This window comes from Saccopteryx bilineata, chromosome 3, assembly GCF_036850765.1.
Source record: "Saccopteryx bilineata isolate mSacBil1 chromosome 3, mSacBil1_pri_phased_curated, whole genome shotgun sequence".
Taxonomy (NCBI): Eukaryota; Metazoa; Chordata; class Mammalia; order Chiroptera; family Emballonuridae; genus Saccopteryx; species Saccopteryx bilineata.
Genome location: NC_089492.1, coordinates 151,753,198 through 151,771,664, shown reverse-complemented (window position 1 = coordinate 151,771,664; position 18,467 = coordinate 151,753,198). Strand labels below are relative to the sequence as shown.

The 18,467-nt window shown below is 36.6% G+C and overlaps 1 protein-coding gene across 1 annotated transcript in view; it reads right to left on the bottom strand.

Annotated features, from left to right (window-relative positions):
• VWA3B (von Willebrand factor A domain containing 3B) overlaps window positions 1-18,467 on the bottom strand; it is a 271,732-nt gene that overhangs the window by 95,918 nt on the left and 157,347 nt on the right. Inside the window, 2 exon segments of the mRNA XM_066267787.1 lie at window positions 12,764-12,921; window positions 15,943-16,076. Of these exon segments, the coding sequence (XP_066123884.1) occupies window positions 12,764-12,921; window positions 15,943-16,076 (292 nt within the window).

Sequence of the window (18,467 nt, the reverse complement as noted above, 5' to 3'; positions counted from 1 at the left end):
TTCACAGAAAGGTAATACTAATGGTCTCCATCTATGTAGATAAGGATATGCCATGCTCTTCATTGTTTTTCTAGGCACCAAAAGGATGAGTCCTGGCTTGGTTGCCTCTGTAACTAGGAATTAAGAAGGATAAGTCTTCTTGGGAGTTATGTCTGTGAAGAAAAGAAAAATGACACACATGGGAGAGTTGAATTCCTGTCCCTGACCATACAGGCAGGACACCTTGACAAAAATTACTAGGCAAAAACAACCACATATACAGCTGTGCCAGAATGAAAATGAAGTTTTGTTCCAAATGTCCCCAAACATAAAAAGCTGCACTATTCCCCCAAATCTGCAAATATTGAATAAAAACATATTATCTGGCAGTGGATTCAAGCATTTAACTACTCCCCAAGCTCTGTGTAGTCTGTCCCCACATTCTTCATTCTCTGTACTAAAAATTGAAACAGAATAAATTTCAGCATGGGGCTACCTAACATTAGAAATGATCCAAAATCTAAGTGAAATGGTAGAAGAGACAAAAAGCCATTAAAATGTTTAGGATGAGTAGCAAGTAGCACCTTTAGAAAGACTCAGATTTATTTGGAACAGGCAGGCAGGACTGGCTAAAGGGATGTAGCCACACAAGTGGCCCAATATGAAGCTTCTTTGTCCCCATGGGCCTAACACATTCCTTCTTTTCACAGAGACACCAGGACAAGTGGAAAGATCATTCAAGAGGGACCAAGATACAGCAAGTGGCCATTCTAGGAAGCCTCCTGGTCCTTTCAGGGTCAAGGCTCTCCTAATTTTCTGGTAAGGACACCCAAGAGACAATGGTGGAGAAGCCACCACAACCCTACTCCACTGAGAGATATCTACAATTTTTCTTGAGGTGACTGAGGTAACTGAGGCAGCTGAAGCAGGGACCAGAAGCAGCCCCAGTGATACCAGAAAACCAAGCACAAAAATCATACCACAAAGGCTGTGAAAATTAAATTGCCATTGGAGCCATAGCCCACAAAAGCAGGCCAAGGTGCTAGCCTTCACCAGAGCATCTACTTACTAACTGAAAAGATTTGAATAGGATCCAGAGTCCCTAACATATTATCCTGACTAAATGTTCAGAATACTATACGAAATCATTCAGTACATCAAGAACCAAGAAAATCACACCTTGAATATAAAAAATAATCAAGTAATTCCAACACCAAGATGAATCAGAAGTTGGAATTATCTGACAAGAATTTCAACGAAACTCTCTTTAAAATGCTTTAATAATTAATTAAAAATTTTCTGAAAACAAATGAACAAATAGAAAATCTCAGCAAAGAAATAGAACTTATAAAAATTTCCAAGTAGAAATTGTTAAATTTAAAAATAAAATAACAGAGGGGACCTGAAGATGGCAGTGGAGTAGGCAGATTCAGACTCCCAGCTTACATCATCAAACTGGATTACAAATTAATTTATAAACAATCAGCATGAAAACCAACTCTGGACTACAAGAACAGCTCACCAAGGAGCCAAGAAGAAGCCAAAACCAAGGAGCAAAGAAGAAGCCACACCAAGCCTGGTAGGGAGTGCTGAGGAGTTCTGAGTCTCCCCTGCTTACAAGAACGGGGGTGGGGTGAGGCTGAGAGCCCAGAAGGGCTCTTACTCCAAGGAAAAGAGCAGAAAATATTGCTCACAGCCATTTACCTGGGGACCTGAGAAAGAGGTGTGTTGAAAGGGCTGGCTAGTCTTCCAAAGGAAAGGGGAGAGAGAGAGAGACAGATGGTGAGGGGCAGAGGAATGCATGGGATGACCTGAGAAGCTGACTCATCTAGTGCTGGAGGCAGCCATATCTGGAGGAGGGGTTGATCCTTCCACACAATACAAGACTAAAGTAGTTCGGGTGACCCATCTCCGGACCTCTCTCCAGCTCCAATCAGTGCAACAAGACACAGCTGAAAACAAGAAGTGAGGAGGCAGGGCAGTAACTCAGATTTCCATGGAGATCTGAGATACATGTACCTCCTCCTACTGAAGCTGAGAAAACACCCCACCCCCAAAGAGTAACTGGCAGATCAGGCCTTCAGAGTCTCAGGTTACACCCACCGCATTCTTGGATACAGTTTCAAATAAGCCCCCTGCTGAAATCAGTAAACAAGACTACTATGTGTTAAGAAAACTGAGAAGAAAGCAAACAAATCAATACCTCAAAGTGGCTCTACTAGAAAAGCCAAATCCGACAGTGGATTACAAATAACAGCTGATGCCAACCCAAGAAGACCTAGAAATAACACAACTGAAAATTGGAGGCAGACAACACCAAGCCTAGACTCAAACAGCTCTACAAACAATACACCCAAATACATAGACATAATGAGAAGACAGAAAAGTGCAATCCAAATGAAACCACAAGAGAAACCTCCAGGAAATGAACTGAGTGATATGGGAATAACTAAACTTTTGGATGCAGAGTTTAAAATAATGATCGTTAGGATGCTTAGGGATCTTAGAACAACAATGGAATGGTCATTACAAACACCTAAATAAAGAAATAGCAAGTATAAAAAATGACATTGAAATATTAAAAAAGAATTAGTCAAAGATGACAAATACAATAACAGAAATGAACACCACAATGGAAGGAATTAAAAACAGGACGGATGAAGTTGAGGATCAAATCAACAAGTTGGGGGACAAGTTGAACGAAAACATGGAAGCAGAGCAGAAAAGAAAAAAGAGACTCAAAAAGTCTGAGGAAACTCTAAGAGAGCTCTGTGACAACATGAAGAAAAATAACAACCGCATCATAAGGGTTCCTGAAGAAGAAGAGAAAGAACAAGGGATAGAGACATTGTTCAATCGTATCATAGTTGAAAACTTTCCTAAATTAATGCAGGAAAAACTCTTACAAGTTCAAGAAGAACAGAGAACTCCATTAAAAAGAAACCTGAAGAAATCTACACCAAGACACATCATAATTAAAATACCAAAGCTAAGAGATAAAGAGAAAATATTAAAAGCTGCTAGAGAAAAAAAGACTATCACCTACAAAAAAGCACCCATATGGGCCCTGGCCAGTTGGCTCAGTGGTAGAGCGTCAGCCTGGCGTGCAGGAGTCCTGAGTTTGATTCCTGGCCAGGGCACACAGGAGAAGCACCCATCTGCTTCTCCACCCCTTTCCCCCTCCTTCCTCTCTGTCTCTCTCTTCCCCTACCACAGCCGAGGCTCCATTGGAGCAAAGTTTGCCTGGGCACTGAGAATGGCTCTGTGGCCTCTGCCTCAGGCGCTAGAGTGGCTCTGGTCACAACAGAGCGATGCCCCAGATGGGCAGAGCATCGCCCCCTGGTGGGTGTGGCAGGTGGATCCCGGTCGGGTGCATGCTGGAGTCTGTCTGACTGCCTCCCTGTTTCTGGCTTCAGAAAAATACAAAAAAAAAAAAAAAAAAAAGAAAAGAAAAAAGCACTCATATGGATGACATCTGAATTCTCAACAGAAACACTTCAGGACAGAAGGGATGGCAAGAAATATTCAAAGTAGTGCAGGACAAGAACCTACAACCAACACTACCTTATCCAGCAAGGCTATCATTAAAAATTGAAGAAAAAATAAAAAGTTTCCTAGACACACACACACAAAAAAACCCTCAAGGAATTCATTGCAAGCAAACCAATACAGCAGGAAATGTTAAGAGGCCTGTTGTAAACAAATCAAAGTGGGAAAAAAATAGCAAAAGAGGAATACAGCTTTAAAGAATAAAATGGCAATAAACAACAACATATCAATAATAACCTTAAATGTAAATGGATTAAATGATCCAATCAAAAGACAAAGGGAAGCTGTGTGGATAAGAAAACAGGACCCATATATATGCTGTCTACAAGAGACACACCTTAAAACAAAAGATGCACATAGACTAAAGGTAAAAGGATGGAAAAAATATTTTATGCAAATAGAAATGAAAAAAAAGCTGGAGTAGCAATACTTAGACAAAATAGACTTTAAAACAAAGGCCACTACATAATTATAAAAGGAGCAATCCAACAGGAAGATATAACCAGTATAAATATCTACACACCTAATATAGGAGTACCTAAATATATAAAGCAGACTTTGATGGATATAAAGGGTGAGATCAACAGCAATACTATAATAGTAGGGGATTTCAATACTCCACTAACATCATTAGATAGATCCTCAAGAAAAAATATTTACAAAGAAACAGCAGACTTAAAGGACACACTAGATCAACTCGATTTAATAGATATCTTCAGAACCTTTCACCCTAAAGCAGCAGAATAAACATTCTTTTCAAGTGCTCATGGTACATTCTCTAGGATAGACCACATGTTAGGGCACAAAAGAGGTCTCAACAAATTTAAAAGACTGAAATCATATCAAGCATTTTCTCTGATCACAAAGGCATGAAACTAGATATCAACCACAACAGAAAAATTCAAAAATTCTTAAATACATGGAAACTAAATAGCAGGTTTTTAAATAAAAAATGTATTAACAATGAGATCAAAGAAGAAATAAAAAAGTTACTAGAAATGAATGATAATGAGCATACAACAACTCAAAATTTATGGGACACAGCAAAAGCAGTACTGAGAGGAAAGTTCAGGCATACTTTAAGAAGCTAGAATAAGCTCAAATAAACAACTTAACCTTGCATCTAAAAAAACTATTAAAATAACAGCAAGTAAAGCCCAGAGCTAGTAGAAGGAAGGAAATAATAAAGATCAGAGCAGAAATAAATGACATAGAGGCTAAAGAAACAATACAGAGGATCAATGAAACCAGGAGCTGGTTCTTTGTAAAGGTAAACAAGATTGATGAACCTTTAACTAGACTCACCAAGAAAAAAAGAGAGAGGACTCAAATAAATAAAATTAAAAATGAGAGTGGAGAAATAACAACTGACATAACAGAAATACAAAATATTGTAAGAAAATACTATGAAGAACTGTATGCCAAAAAACTAGAAAACCTAGATGAAATGGACAAATTCTTTGAAACATACAATCTTCCCAAAATCAATCTGTAAGAATCAGAAAACCTAAATAGACTGATTACAACAAATGAGATTGAAACAGGTATCAAAAAACACCCAAAAAAGAAAAGTCCTGGGCCTGATGGCTTCACAAGTGAATTCTACCACATATTCAAAGAAGAACTAACTTCTATCCTTCTCAAGCTATTTCAAAAAATTCAAGAGGAAGGAAGACTTCTAAGTTCCTTTTATGAGGCAAGCATAATTCTGATTCCAAAACCAGGCAAAGATAACTGAAAGAAAGAAAATTATAGGCCAATATCCCTGATGAATATAGATGCTAAAATCCTCAACAAAATATTAGCAAACTGAATTCAGCAATATATGAAAAAAATCATACACCATGATCAAGTGGGATTTATTCTGGATAGGCAAGGCTGGTACAATATTCGCAAATCAAACAATGTGATTCATCACATAAAAGGAAAAAGAAAAACCACATGATAATTTCAATAGATGCAGAAAAAGCATTTCATAAAATCCAGCACCCATTTATGATCAAAACTCTCAGCAAAGTGGGAATACTGAGAATATGTATTACCTCAACATGATAAAGGCCATCTATGACAAACTCACAGCCAACATCATACTCAATGGGCAAAAATGAAAAGCAATCCCCTTAAGCCCAGGAACAAGGCAGGGGTGCCCCCTTTCACCACTCTTATTCAACATAGTCCTGGAAGTCCTAGCCACAGCAATCAGACAAGAAGAAGAAATAAAAGGCATTCAAGTTGGAAAAGGAGAAGTAAAACTATCATTATTTGCAGATGATAGGATATTGTATATAGAAAACCCTAAAGTCTCAGTCAAAAAACTACTGGACCTGATAAATGAATTCAGCAAGGTGGCAGGATATAAAATTAATACTCAGAAATCAGAGGCATTTTTATACACCAATAATGAACAGTCAGAAAGAGAAATTAAGGAAACAATCCCTTTCACTATTGCAACCAAAAAAATAAAGTACCTAAAAGTACATTTAACCAAGGAGACTAAAGACTTGTACTTGGAAAATTATAATACATTGATAAAAGAAATAAAAAAAGATACAAATAAATAGAAGCATATACTGTGCTCATGGTTAGGAAAAATAAACATCATTAAAATGTCTATATTATCCAAAGCAATTTTTTTTTACAGAGACAGAGAGTCAGAGGGATAGACAGGGATGGACAGATAGGAACAGAGAGATGAGAAACATCAATCATTAGTTTTTCATTGCGTGGTGCAACACCTAGTTGTGCATTGATTGCTTTCTCATATATGCCTTGACTGTGGTCCTTTAGCAGACCGAGTAACTTCTTGCTCAAGCCAGTGACCTTGGGTCCAAGCTGGTGAGCTTTTGCTCAAACCAGATGAGCCCACACTCAAGCTGGCAACCTCGAGGTCTTGAACCTGGGTCCTCTGCATCCCAGTCCGACACTCTATCCACTGCACCACTGCCTGGTCAGACACATTACACAAAGCAATTTCTAAATTCAAATGCAATACCAATTAAAATACCAATGACATACTTCAAAGATATAGAACACATATTTCAAAAATTTTTATAGAACCAAAAAAGAACACGAATAGCCTCAGCAATCTTGAAAAGGAAGAATAAAGCGGAGAGGTATCACACTTCTCAATATCAAGTTATACTACAAGGCCATTGTACTCAAAACAGCCTGGTATTGGCATAAGAATAGGCATATAGATCAATGGAACAGAACAGAGAACCCAGAAATAAACCCACAGCTTTATGGACAACTAATATTTGACAAAGGAGGTAAGAGCATACAATGGAGTAAATTCAGCCTCTTTAATAAATGGTGTTGGGAAAATTGGACAGCTACCTGCAACAAAATAAAACTAGACCACCAACTTACACCATTCACAAAAATAAACTCATAATGGATAAACGACTTAAATGTAGGCCGTGAAACCATAAGCATCTTAGAAGAAAACATATGCAGTAAGCTGTCCAACGTCTCTTGCAGGAATATATTTGCTGATTTATCTCCATGGGGAAGTGAAATAAAAGACAGGATAAACAAATGGGACTATATCAAACTATAAAGCCTTTGCCCAGCTAAGGACAATAAGAACAGAGTAAAAAGACAAACTACACAATGGAAGAACATATTCAACATATTAACTCCTTAATAAGGAGTTAATAACCAAAATTTATAAAGAACTTGTAAAACTCAGTACCAGGAAGACAAACAATCCAATCAAAAAATGGGCAAAAGAAATGAATAGACACTTCTCCAAAGAGGACACACAGATGGCCAAGAGGCATATGAAAAAATACTCAACATCACTAATCATTAGAGAAATGCAAATTAAAACCACAATGAGATATCACCTCACACCAGCCAGAATGGCGCTCATCAACAAAACAACACAGAATAAGTGCTGGCGAGGATGTAGAGAAAAGGGAACCCTCCTGTACTGCTGGTGGGAATGCAGACTGGTGCAGCCACTGTGGAAAACAGTATGGAGATTCCTCAAAAAATTAAAAATCGAATTGCCTTTTGACCCAGCTATCCCACTTTTAGAAATATACCCTAAGAACACCATAGCACTGTTCCAAAAGGAGAATTGCACCCCCATGTTTATGGCAGCATTGTTCACAATAGCGAAGATCTGGAAACAGCCCAAGTGTCCGTCAGTGGACAAGTGGATTAAAAATCTTTGGTACATATATACTATGGAATACTACTCAGCCATAAGAAATGATGACATAGGATCATTTACGACAACATGGATGGACCTTGATAACATTATACGGATTGAAATAAGAAATCAGAAAAAAATAAGAAGTATATAATTTCATACATAAATTATAGATGGAACATAAAAATGGTACGTGGAAACATGGACAAGAATGTGATGGTAATGGCGGGAGGAGTGGTAGGGGGTGTGGGAAGGTGTGGGTCACAACAAAACCAGATAGAAGGTGACAGAAGACAATTTGACTTTGGGTGAGGGGTATACAACATAATGAAATTTCAAAATAATCTGGAGATGTTTTCTTTGAACATATGTATCCTGATTTATCAATGTCACCCCATCAAAATTAATAAAAAAATAAATAATTAAAAAAAATAAAATAACAATAAACAAAAAGAACCCATGCTATTGGGCTCAAGAGCAAAGTAGAGATGAGAAAGAATTATATCAGAGAACTTGAGAGCAGAAAAATAGAGTTGAGTCAATTTTAAGAATAAAGAGAAAATATATATTTGTGTATGAAATTATATACTTCTTAGTTTTTTCTGATTTCTTATTTCAATCCGTATAATGTTATCAAGGTCCATCCATGTTGTCGTAAATGATCCTATGTCATCATTTCTTATGGCTGAGTAGTATTCCATAGAAAAAGACAAGAAGAGCCTTAAGCCTGTAGGATAATAATAAAATATTCAACATTCTTTTTATCAGATCCCAAAGGGCAGAGAGAAAAAAAGTGGGACTGAGAGACTATTTGAAGAAATAATAGATGTAAACTTCCCAAATTTGGTGAAAGATATACCATAAAGATTCAAGCAGCCAAGAAAATCTCAAAAAGAATAAACCCAAAGAAGTCCATGCCAAGTTTCATTATAGTTAAGCATTTGAAAATAAGAGGCAAAGAAAAAATCTTGAAAGCAGCCAATGGGAAAGGAATCTTCACATCTAGAGAAACACCAATTTGAACAGCAGATTTCCCTTTTTAAATGTAGAGACCGGAGGAAAAGGTATGCTATTTTTCAACTACAGAAAGAAAAGACAATCAATTGCAAATTATGAACATGACTAGTTGCCCTTCAAGAATGGAGAATAAAAATCTTCCTAGACTGCCTGACCAGGCAGTGGCGCAGAGGATAGAGTGTTAGACTGGGATGTGGAAGGACCCAGGTTCGAGACCCTGAGGTCCCAGCTTGAGTGCAGGCTCATCTGGTTTGAGCAAAGCTCACCAGCTTGGACCCAAGGTCGCTGGCTCAAGCAAGGGGTTACTCAGTCTGCTGTAGCCCCACAGTCAAGGCAGATATGAGAAAGCAATCAATGAACAACAAAGGCGTCGCAACAAAAAACTAATGATTGATGCTTCTCATCTCTCTCCATTCCTGTCTGCCTGTCCCTATCTATCCCTCTCTCTGATTCTCTCTCTGTCTCTGTAAAAATAATAATAATAAAAAAATACACTAGAAAAAATCTTCCTAGACTAAGAAAAAAACAAAACAAAAAATTGTGACCAGCAGATCTACTTTTACAGAATGAATACAGGAAGTTCTTCAAATAGAAAAGAAATAATAAAAGGAGATATTTTGGAGAATTGAGAAGGAAGAAAGAATAAAAGAGAGAAAGAATATGGTGCATACAAAGACTATCCTTTCCTTATGATACTTATAAGCTATACTTGATGATTTAAACAATCATTTAAACTGGAGTAAGTAAAGAAATCTAAATTGAAGTAAGATCTCCACACTTTACACAAAGTACTAAAATGTTGATGCTAGTACACTTTTAGAAGTCACATTAATTTTCTGTCACACTCAAAAAAACCATTACAAAAGCCATACCAAAATATGCATTCAAAAACAAGTGCCCATTAGTAGACAAGTGGGTAAAATAAGTTATGGTACTTATATACAACAGAATACTACTTGGCCATAAAAAAGAATAAAATCTTACCATTTGTGACAGCATGGATGAACCTAGAGGGCATTAGGCTAAGTGAAATAAGCCACACAGAGAAAGCTAAACACCATATGATTCACTTATATGTAGACTCTAAAGAACAAAATAAGTGAACATACAAAAACTGAAACAGATTTACAGATACAGAGAACAAATTATAGAGGCCAGAGAGGAGAGGTATTGGGGGTACAGGGTGAAATAAGGTGATAGAATGAAGAGATACTAATTGGTGGTTACAAAATAGGCATGGGATGTAAGATAAAGCATAGGGAATATAGTTAAAGTATTGTAATAAGTATCTACAGGTGAGCACTTGAGTTATTGGAGGGAATGCTTTGTAACTTATACAAATGTCTATCTACTGTGTTATATAGCTGAAACTAATACAATATAGAGGTGAATGCAAAATGTAATAAAAAAAATTTAAGATACCATGCACACACTACAAATAAACCAAAATGGTTGTAAAAAAATAGAAAGTTCAAATGACCTGAAGGAAAGCAAGAAAAAAGAAACAGAGAAACCAGACCAATGAAACAAATAGAAAATAATAAAATAACAGCAGTAAGTACTAACATATCAGTAATTCCAACCAAGTAGTCTAACTGCACCAATTAAAAAGACACACATTAGCAGAGTGGATAAAAGAACAGAATTAAACTATAAACAACATACAAAAAATTTATACTTAAAGTATAACATAAGTAGATTAAAAGTAAAAGAGTGGGAAAATTTTATACCATGCAAATATTAATAAATAGCTAGAGTAGCTATATTAATATTTGATCATGTAGACTTCATAGCAGAAAGAATTTACATAACAAAGGGACCTATTCACCAGAAAGACATAGATCCTAAATGGGTCACAAAAACCAATACAGCTTTAAAATATATTAAGCTAAAACTGACATATCTGAAATGAAAAATAAGTCAACAAATACAGCTGTGACACAAAATCAGCAAGCACAGAGAAGATCTGAACAACATAATCTACCACCAGAATCTGACAATATTCAAAATGCACATTTTCCTTCAGTTCCTGTGAAACATTCATCAAGAAAAACTATATACAGTTGTCCCTCACCATATCATGGTTCACTTTTCATGGTCTCACTGTATTGCAGATTTTAAAGTTGTATACTATATCTAATTTTGTATTGCAGATTTTTCACTATATTGTGGGATTTTGTGGTAAAATAAGCAAAATAAGTATGGGAAAGGTTTATAAGAGTGTGGGGAGGGTTTATAAAGCCTTAAAATACATATAAATAATAAAATAAATGTAAGTCGCTACTTCGTCGATTTTCACCTATCGCGAGGATTCTGGAACCTAATCCCCATGATAGATGAGGGACCACTGTATTAGGCTTTGAAACAAACCTTAGCATAATTTAAAAGAATTAAAATCATATGGAGTGTGTTCTCTGATCACAGTGGAATCAAACTTGAAATCAATAAGAGAAAGACAATAGGAAAAAAATCTCAGAACACGTGAAAGTTAAACAATGCATTTATCAATAATTCATAGGTCAAAAAGGAAGTCTTTGAAGGAAGTAAAAATACCAATGTATGAAAACAAAAACACAACAAATCAAAATATATGAGATGCAACTAAAACAGTACAGGGAGGGAAACTTATAGAACTAGATGCTTACTTTGGAAATGAAGAAATATCTGATATCAATAATAAAATCCTAACTCAAGAAACAAAAAACCAAAGAGCACTAATAAATTTAACAACTTAGAAAAAAATGGACCACTTGCTCAAAAACCACTAACTGCCAAAACTCAACCAAGATGAAATAGACAATATTAATAGTTCTAAAGCCATTACAAAAAAATTAATTCTTAATGAAAAAACCCTAAAAAAAATCTAAGGGCCTTATTGGCTCCATAATAATTTTACCAAATATTCAAAAAAGAACTACTCTCAATTTCTTCCAGGGATAGAAGAGAGGCACAAATGATCCATGTAGAAAATGGGCAAAGCGTGTGCACAGACATTTCACTGTAGAGAACACAGATTGCAAACAAGCACACAAAAAGATGCTCAACATCATTAGCCATTGGGGAAATACAAGTGAAAACCACCATGGAATATCATACACCTATCAGAGTGGCTAAAATAAAAACCGGTGACAATACCAACTATTGGTAAGAATGTGGAGGAACCAGATCACTCCTATATTGCTAATGATAAGGTAAATGACACAGTTACTCTGAGAAATAGTTTGGTAGCTTAAAAAAAACACACAACAAAAACCTAAATATTCAATTACCATATTACCCAGCAATTGCACTACTGGACATTTATCTTGAAGACATGAAACCCATGTTCACATAAACCATGTACATGAATGTTTATAATTTCTTCGACTGTAATATCTCTAAACTGGAAACAACCCAAATGTCTTTCAACAGGTGAATGGTTGAACCACCTCTGATACAGCCAAAATACCACACAGCAATGAAAAGAACGAACCATTGATACATGCATAAACTAGGATGAATCTTCAGGAAAATATGCGAAGTGAAGAGAGCCAATCCCCAAAGGTTATATACTGCATGATTCCATTTATATAACATTTTAGAAATGATAGCTTTTTAGAAATGGAGAATTTAGTAGTTCCTGAGGCTTAGGAGCAACACCGGGGATCCCTGTGGTGATAGAACTGTTCTGTATCTTGACTGTGGTGGTGGAAACATAAAACTACTCACGTGATAAAATCGTATAGAACCACACACACACAAATGAACACAACTAAAACTGGGCAAGCTGAATAAGATCATGGGTTGTGTCTATGTCAATATCCTGGTTGGAATATTGTACTATTATTTTTTGTAAGATGTCACTATTGGGGGAACTAGTGGAATGGTAGGCATACAGGATTTCTCTGTTTTATTTCTTAAAACTTCATGTGAATGTCCAGTTAGCTCAATAAAAATTTAAATTAAAAACACTACAGATTTAGGCTTCTTTCATAATATTGTATGGGTTTAGTTTTATTCTACCTTCTTGCATTGAAGGAAAACCAGTAATGAGATTCAAACCATTTTGTTCACTGATACCTGCATGAAGGACTTTCTTTTTCTGAATCTTTTGATTTAAAAGGTCCCCTGGTACTTTCAACATATTTAAGGAAGACATCCATGTTGCTTCAACATCAGAGTGAAGATCTGCACATTTTTCTGGAGTTGAATCCAAGGAACAGATCTCTTTTTGATGCCTGTTTTGATTTAGATAAAAAGTAGATAAAGAAAAAGAAAGAACAGAAAGAAAAAAAAGAGGTAAACAAAATTTCCATCAAGAAGGCAGGGTTAGATCAATAGTCATACAGAAAGCTGCAAACTTAAAGAAGTGAGCTGCCCACTTACTTGTGTATGAGAATAGCCCTCGACACCTGCCCCATGCAGAAGGGTGGACAGGGGCCCAGATCTAGAGTCATTAGCTATGGTTCACGTCACAGTTCTAGTCCTTCCCTGCTGTATGACTCAGTGAGTTCGCTTAGTCCTCTCTAAACTTCAACACTTTCCCATCTATTAAACTGCAGGAAACTTTATCTGTGCTCTGGCTACATGGGGCCGATGTGAGGATTAACATGGGATTAAAATGAGATCAGCTGGTTTTAAACAAGAAATCATTACAGAAATCTATTTCTCTAACCAAAGAGTTGAACAACCAACTCTTATATAAGCCAGAAGAGGGGAAACCACTACCTTGGACCCCTGTGCCAACACCAGATCACAGCAAAATATTCTGGTGAAGACTTGGGACCAGGAGGGACCAATATTTTCTCAGAAACATCTTCTCTGGAACTCCAAACACACCGGCCACTGAACAAAAAGTTTCCAGAACAATCTCCTGCTCCAACAGTGTACAGCATGCCCTCTGTCCTTCACTCCCACCCTCCCCATCCCCACGCCTGCCTCCATGAGCACCCAATGTCCGTAGTCCTCTTGTATCCCCCTGTTGGGTACACTGCGCATCCTGTGACGAAGGGACCCAGGCTTATATTCATCTGTGCATCCCAGTTCTAGTTTCTGATTTGTACTTAAATGTTTGGGAAAAAAAGGAAGGGAGAGGCTATTTGGGGGCTATTTTTTCAGCTGGTAGGAAACTAGAACAAGGTCACTTTTTCTGAGCTAAACTGGAGAATAAGTTTTCTTAATGTTGTTATGTTACAAGGAACTATAGAAGTATGCTATCTGCAGAACGAGGCACTGTGTTTACTCCTGCCTTTACATTAATTCAGAGTTCTAATTATACTCCAGGCACGCCCTCATTTCATCCACCCAGTAACCCTATGCTACCATTGTTCCAATGTTATATAGATGAGGAAACTGAGGCTTAGTAAGGTTAACTAACTTTCTCAGAGTTACTGTATAAGATGCACTTTTTCAGAAAAATTTGGGATCTACAAACGGGATGCGTTTTATACAGTGGTCGTAGATTTTCTTACTTGCATTTCCCACTTTGTTTGCGCTTGTTTTTGAGCTCATTGTTAAAGACAGTGATTTATCATCAGACACAGATGAGGACAAGCTAATGGATGGGAGTTTTTATTTTTTCGTTTTGCTTTTTTTTTCAGGGACAGAGAGAGAGTCAGAGAGAGGGATAGATAGGGACAGACAGACAGGAACGAAGAGATGAGAAGCATCAATCATCAGTTTTTCATTGTGACACCTTAGTTGTTCATTGATTGCTTTCTCATATGTGCCTTGACCGCGGGCCTTCAGCAGACCGAAAAACCCCTTGCTCCAACCAGCGACCTTGAGTTCAAGCTGGTGAGCTTTTTTTTTTTTTCCTCAAGCCAAATGAGCCTATGCTCGAGCTGGCGACCTCAGGGTCTCGAACCTGGGTCCTCCGCATCCCAGTCCGATGCTCTATCTACTGCGCCACCGCCTGGTCAGGCTGGATGGGAGTTTTGACAGTGATGAGGAGTTGTATGAATTTTATGATAAATAAAATTTGAGTTCAATAACTTTATGTAATACATTTTTCTTCAAATTTCGGGGCCCAAAATTAAGGAACATCTGATACATGGGAGCATCTTATACATGGGGAAATACGGTATTTAACATGCAAAGGTAGAAAGCCTGGATTAAAACACTTCTCTACTTGACTCCAGAACCTTTCCCTTATAGCCCATAAAAATATAAAAAAACTAGAATGCATCCACTACTTAACCAATAGCAAGCAGTCACCTGACCAAGCCAATTCCTGAAATTCTTAGTTTGATTAAACAAGGGGATGAGGACAGTTGAGGCACTGGCTGAATGTATGGAGAAGGTAATTTACACTGAATTCAGTGCTGCCGATTTACTCGATTTTTTATTTGTTCAAATTTTCTCAATTTAGAAGATGCACCTGAGCTTTCCCAAACAAATATTTTAAATATGATGCTGTAAAATCTCATTATAAGGGATGTCCAGTGTAAAATTTATCCTGTTTACCGATTCCACGCTTATACCCTGCCCCCATTCATATTAAATGCTTTATTTGTTAATAGAAAGATTGTGTTTTAATAAAAAGAAAATGCTTATTAATAAATATATTTTCAACTTCTTTACATTTTGCTATTACTCTTTTAAATAAAAAAATTGTCTTGACTTATATGAAGCTGTGATACTTAGTATCTGTACAATGCTAAATTGTTTTAATAAGATTTGACATGTTTCCTGAATGTTGGGGGTGGTTTTGATTTTTTTTGTTTAAAAACTACTTATTAGAAACATATTAGAATGTAGAGTGGGAAAAGACCCAAGAAATCATCTATCCCAAATCCTAGCAACACATCTACCATTTTAAAGATGAGGAAGCTGAGACCTATAGCAATGGACAGGTGTGGAGAGAAGGTATGAATTTGCCAACATCCAGAATGAAGTTCAGACCTTGGTCCTTCTGAGCGCTGAGCTAGGACGCCTTCACTGCACACTCCTGCTTTGTTCCATCACTGCTGGGGCTGGGAGCCTGTTTATACTGGGTGCAGAGGAAACTAGCACATTCTCGGGTGCATGCAAGGGTTTCAGAACTTACTTATCAAGGTGAACATGTGGCCTCCTTAAGCTGACCATTATTAAATTAGATTATAAATTCTCTTTGCTTAGAAAAAATCCTAGAATAATCATATTATGTGATTCTTTTCAAAGAAATATCACAAAGCACTGCAGGAAGAGGAGTGTCAGGGAGAGTGAGCAAAGCACCAAGAGGACCCAGGGAAGGGAAACAGGCAGCTGGGCAGGCTCACCTGTTGTCTCCCTCCTTTTCGCTGCCATTGTACCACCAGTCCATGATCAAGGACTCAGAATAAAGGTTTTGCATCTTCTCCAAGTCACTGTGTCCCTGCTCCATTTCCTTAATTAAAACAGTGAGATCTTCATTCTGCCAAAATGAGAAGTGAACACACCAGGAGATTGTATAAGAGTTCACACTGCAAACATTTCTAACACAAAACCAGGTCAGTATATCAGGAAGAATCTAAAGAATTTCATGTACAGTAGTTCTTACATTATTGCATTTTAAAACAGTTTTATTGGGGTATAATTCATATACAATAAGCTGAATATTTGGAAAGTGTACCATTTGAATAATTTTGACATTCACACCTGTGAACTCATCATTGCAATCAAGACAAGGAGTATCCAGCACCCCCAGAAGTTTCCTCATGCTGCACCATCATCTGTTCTTCCCCACCTCAAAACCCCTCTTCCCTCTGTTCTGCTCGAAGTCACGATACTTTAGTTTAATTTTCTAGAATTTTATATAAATGGAATCATACAACGACTCTTTTTTAAATCTAGCTTTCTTTATTCATCTAATTATTTTGAGATTCACTCATGTTGTGGCATGAATCAATAATTCATTTTTATTGCTCAGTAGTATCATATTATATACTGAATATCACCATTTAATCATCTGCTGATGGATATTTGAGTTTCCAGGTTTGGGCTATTATAAATAAAGCTATGAACATTTGTGTACAAGTCTTTGTATGAATATATGCTTTTATTTCTCTTGGGAAATATTTAGGAGTAGAATGGTTAGATCAAATGGTCGGTGATGTTAAACTTTTAAAGAGACTACCAAACTCATTTCTAGAATGGTTGTACTGGTTTACATTTCCACCAGTGATGTAAGAGAGTTCCAGTTCCTCTCCATTCTTGCAAACACTGGTATGGTCAATAGTTTTAATTTAACCCATTCCAGCTGCTGGGCAGTGGAATCTCATCATGGTTTTAATTTGTATTTTCCCTAATAGTTAATAATGTCAAACATCTTTACATGTTCTTATTTGCCATGCAAATAAGTAGCTGTTCAAATTTTTTGCACATTTTTTTTAGTTTCCTTATCATTGAGTTTTTAAAGATATTTATTTTGGATGGAAGTTTTTATTAGATACACAATTTGAAAATAAGTTCTCTAAGTCTACAATTTGTCTTTTCATTATTTTAGCTTTGTCTTTTAAAGAGAAACTTTTAATTTCGATTAAGTTTAATTTATCAATTTGTTCTTATATAGAACATGCTTTTGAAATTCTATTAAAATTTTTTATCTAGTAGAAGATGACAAAGCCACCTTCATGTTTTCCTCTAGAAGGAGAAAAACCTAGGTTTTACATTTAGGCCCAGGAACCATTTGCAGTTAATTTTTGAATAAGATGTGAGGTCTGAATCCAAGTTCATTTTTTGCATATTGATATCCAACTTTTTCTATACCATTTCTTGAGGGAGAAAAAGAACTATAACTATTCTTTTTTCACTGAATTGTCTTTGCATCTTTATTGAAAAACAATTGTTCATATAAGTATCTGTCTACTTATGGTTTCTCTATTCTGTTCCATTGATCTGTATAACTATCATTACATTAATACCAAAACTTGATTTGTGCCTTCCTTGTTGTATCCTCCATGTCTCTCCCTAACTTTGTGAACATATTAAATACAATTACAATACCTCTTTTAATGCACTGATACTAACATCTGAGTCAGTTATGGGTATGTTTTTTATTTTTCTGTTTACATTTTCTCCTCATTATGGGCTTGTATTTTTCTGTTTTTTGCATACCTAGTACTATTGGATTGGATACCAGAAATTTTCAATTTTACTTTGTTGGGTGGTGGATGTTTTTGCTTCCTATAATTATTCTTGAGGTTTGTTCAGGGAAGCAGTTAGGTTCCTTGGAAACAGTTTGATCCTTTCAGTTCTTGCATTTAAGATTTTCTAGGCAGAACTGGATCAGTGTTAGTTTGCTCCCAATACTGAGGCAAGATCCTTTTGTACATGCTACCCAATGCCCATAGGACTGTAAGATTTTCCAGTCTAGTTCATGGGAGTGTCACTATTTCCGGCTCTGCACAAGCTCCGAATTCTGGCCCCTCTTGTCCCCTTGGATGAATCATTTCCCAGACTCCAGCATTTCCTCACATGCAGGACTTAATCAGTACTCTGGCTTGTCCTGGACTTAACATTAGTCCTCAGGACAGACAAGATGAAAAACACATTCTTTAGAAACATATTCTTGAAATGTATATCTTCAGGCTGTGACTGGAGGATTGAAAAGTAGAATTTTATTTACTTTATCTCATTTGCCCATTAGAATTACTTACTTTATCAGATAGTAATATAAAGTCACATGGTTATATAGTCAATAAAGTTAGAAGACAGCTACCTAGCATCTGAATTTTTTGAAACTTCTAACAAATGTCTATAAACAGCAGGGCAGGGGTTAACAGAATTCACACATGGCTTTCCTGGGTTGCTTATTAAAAATACA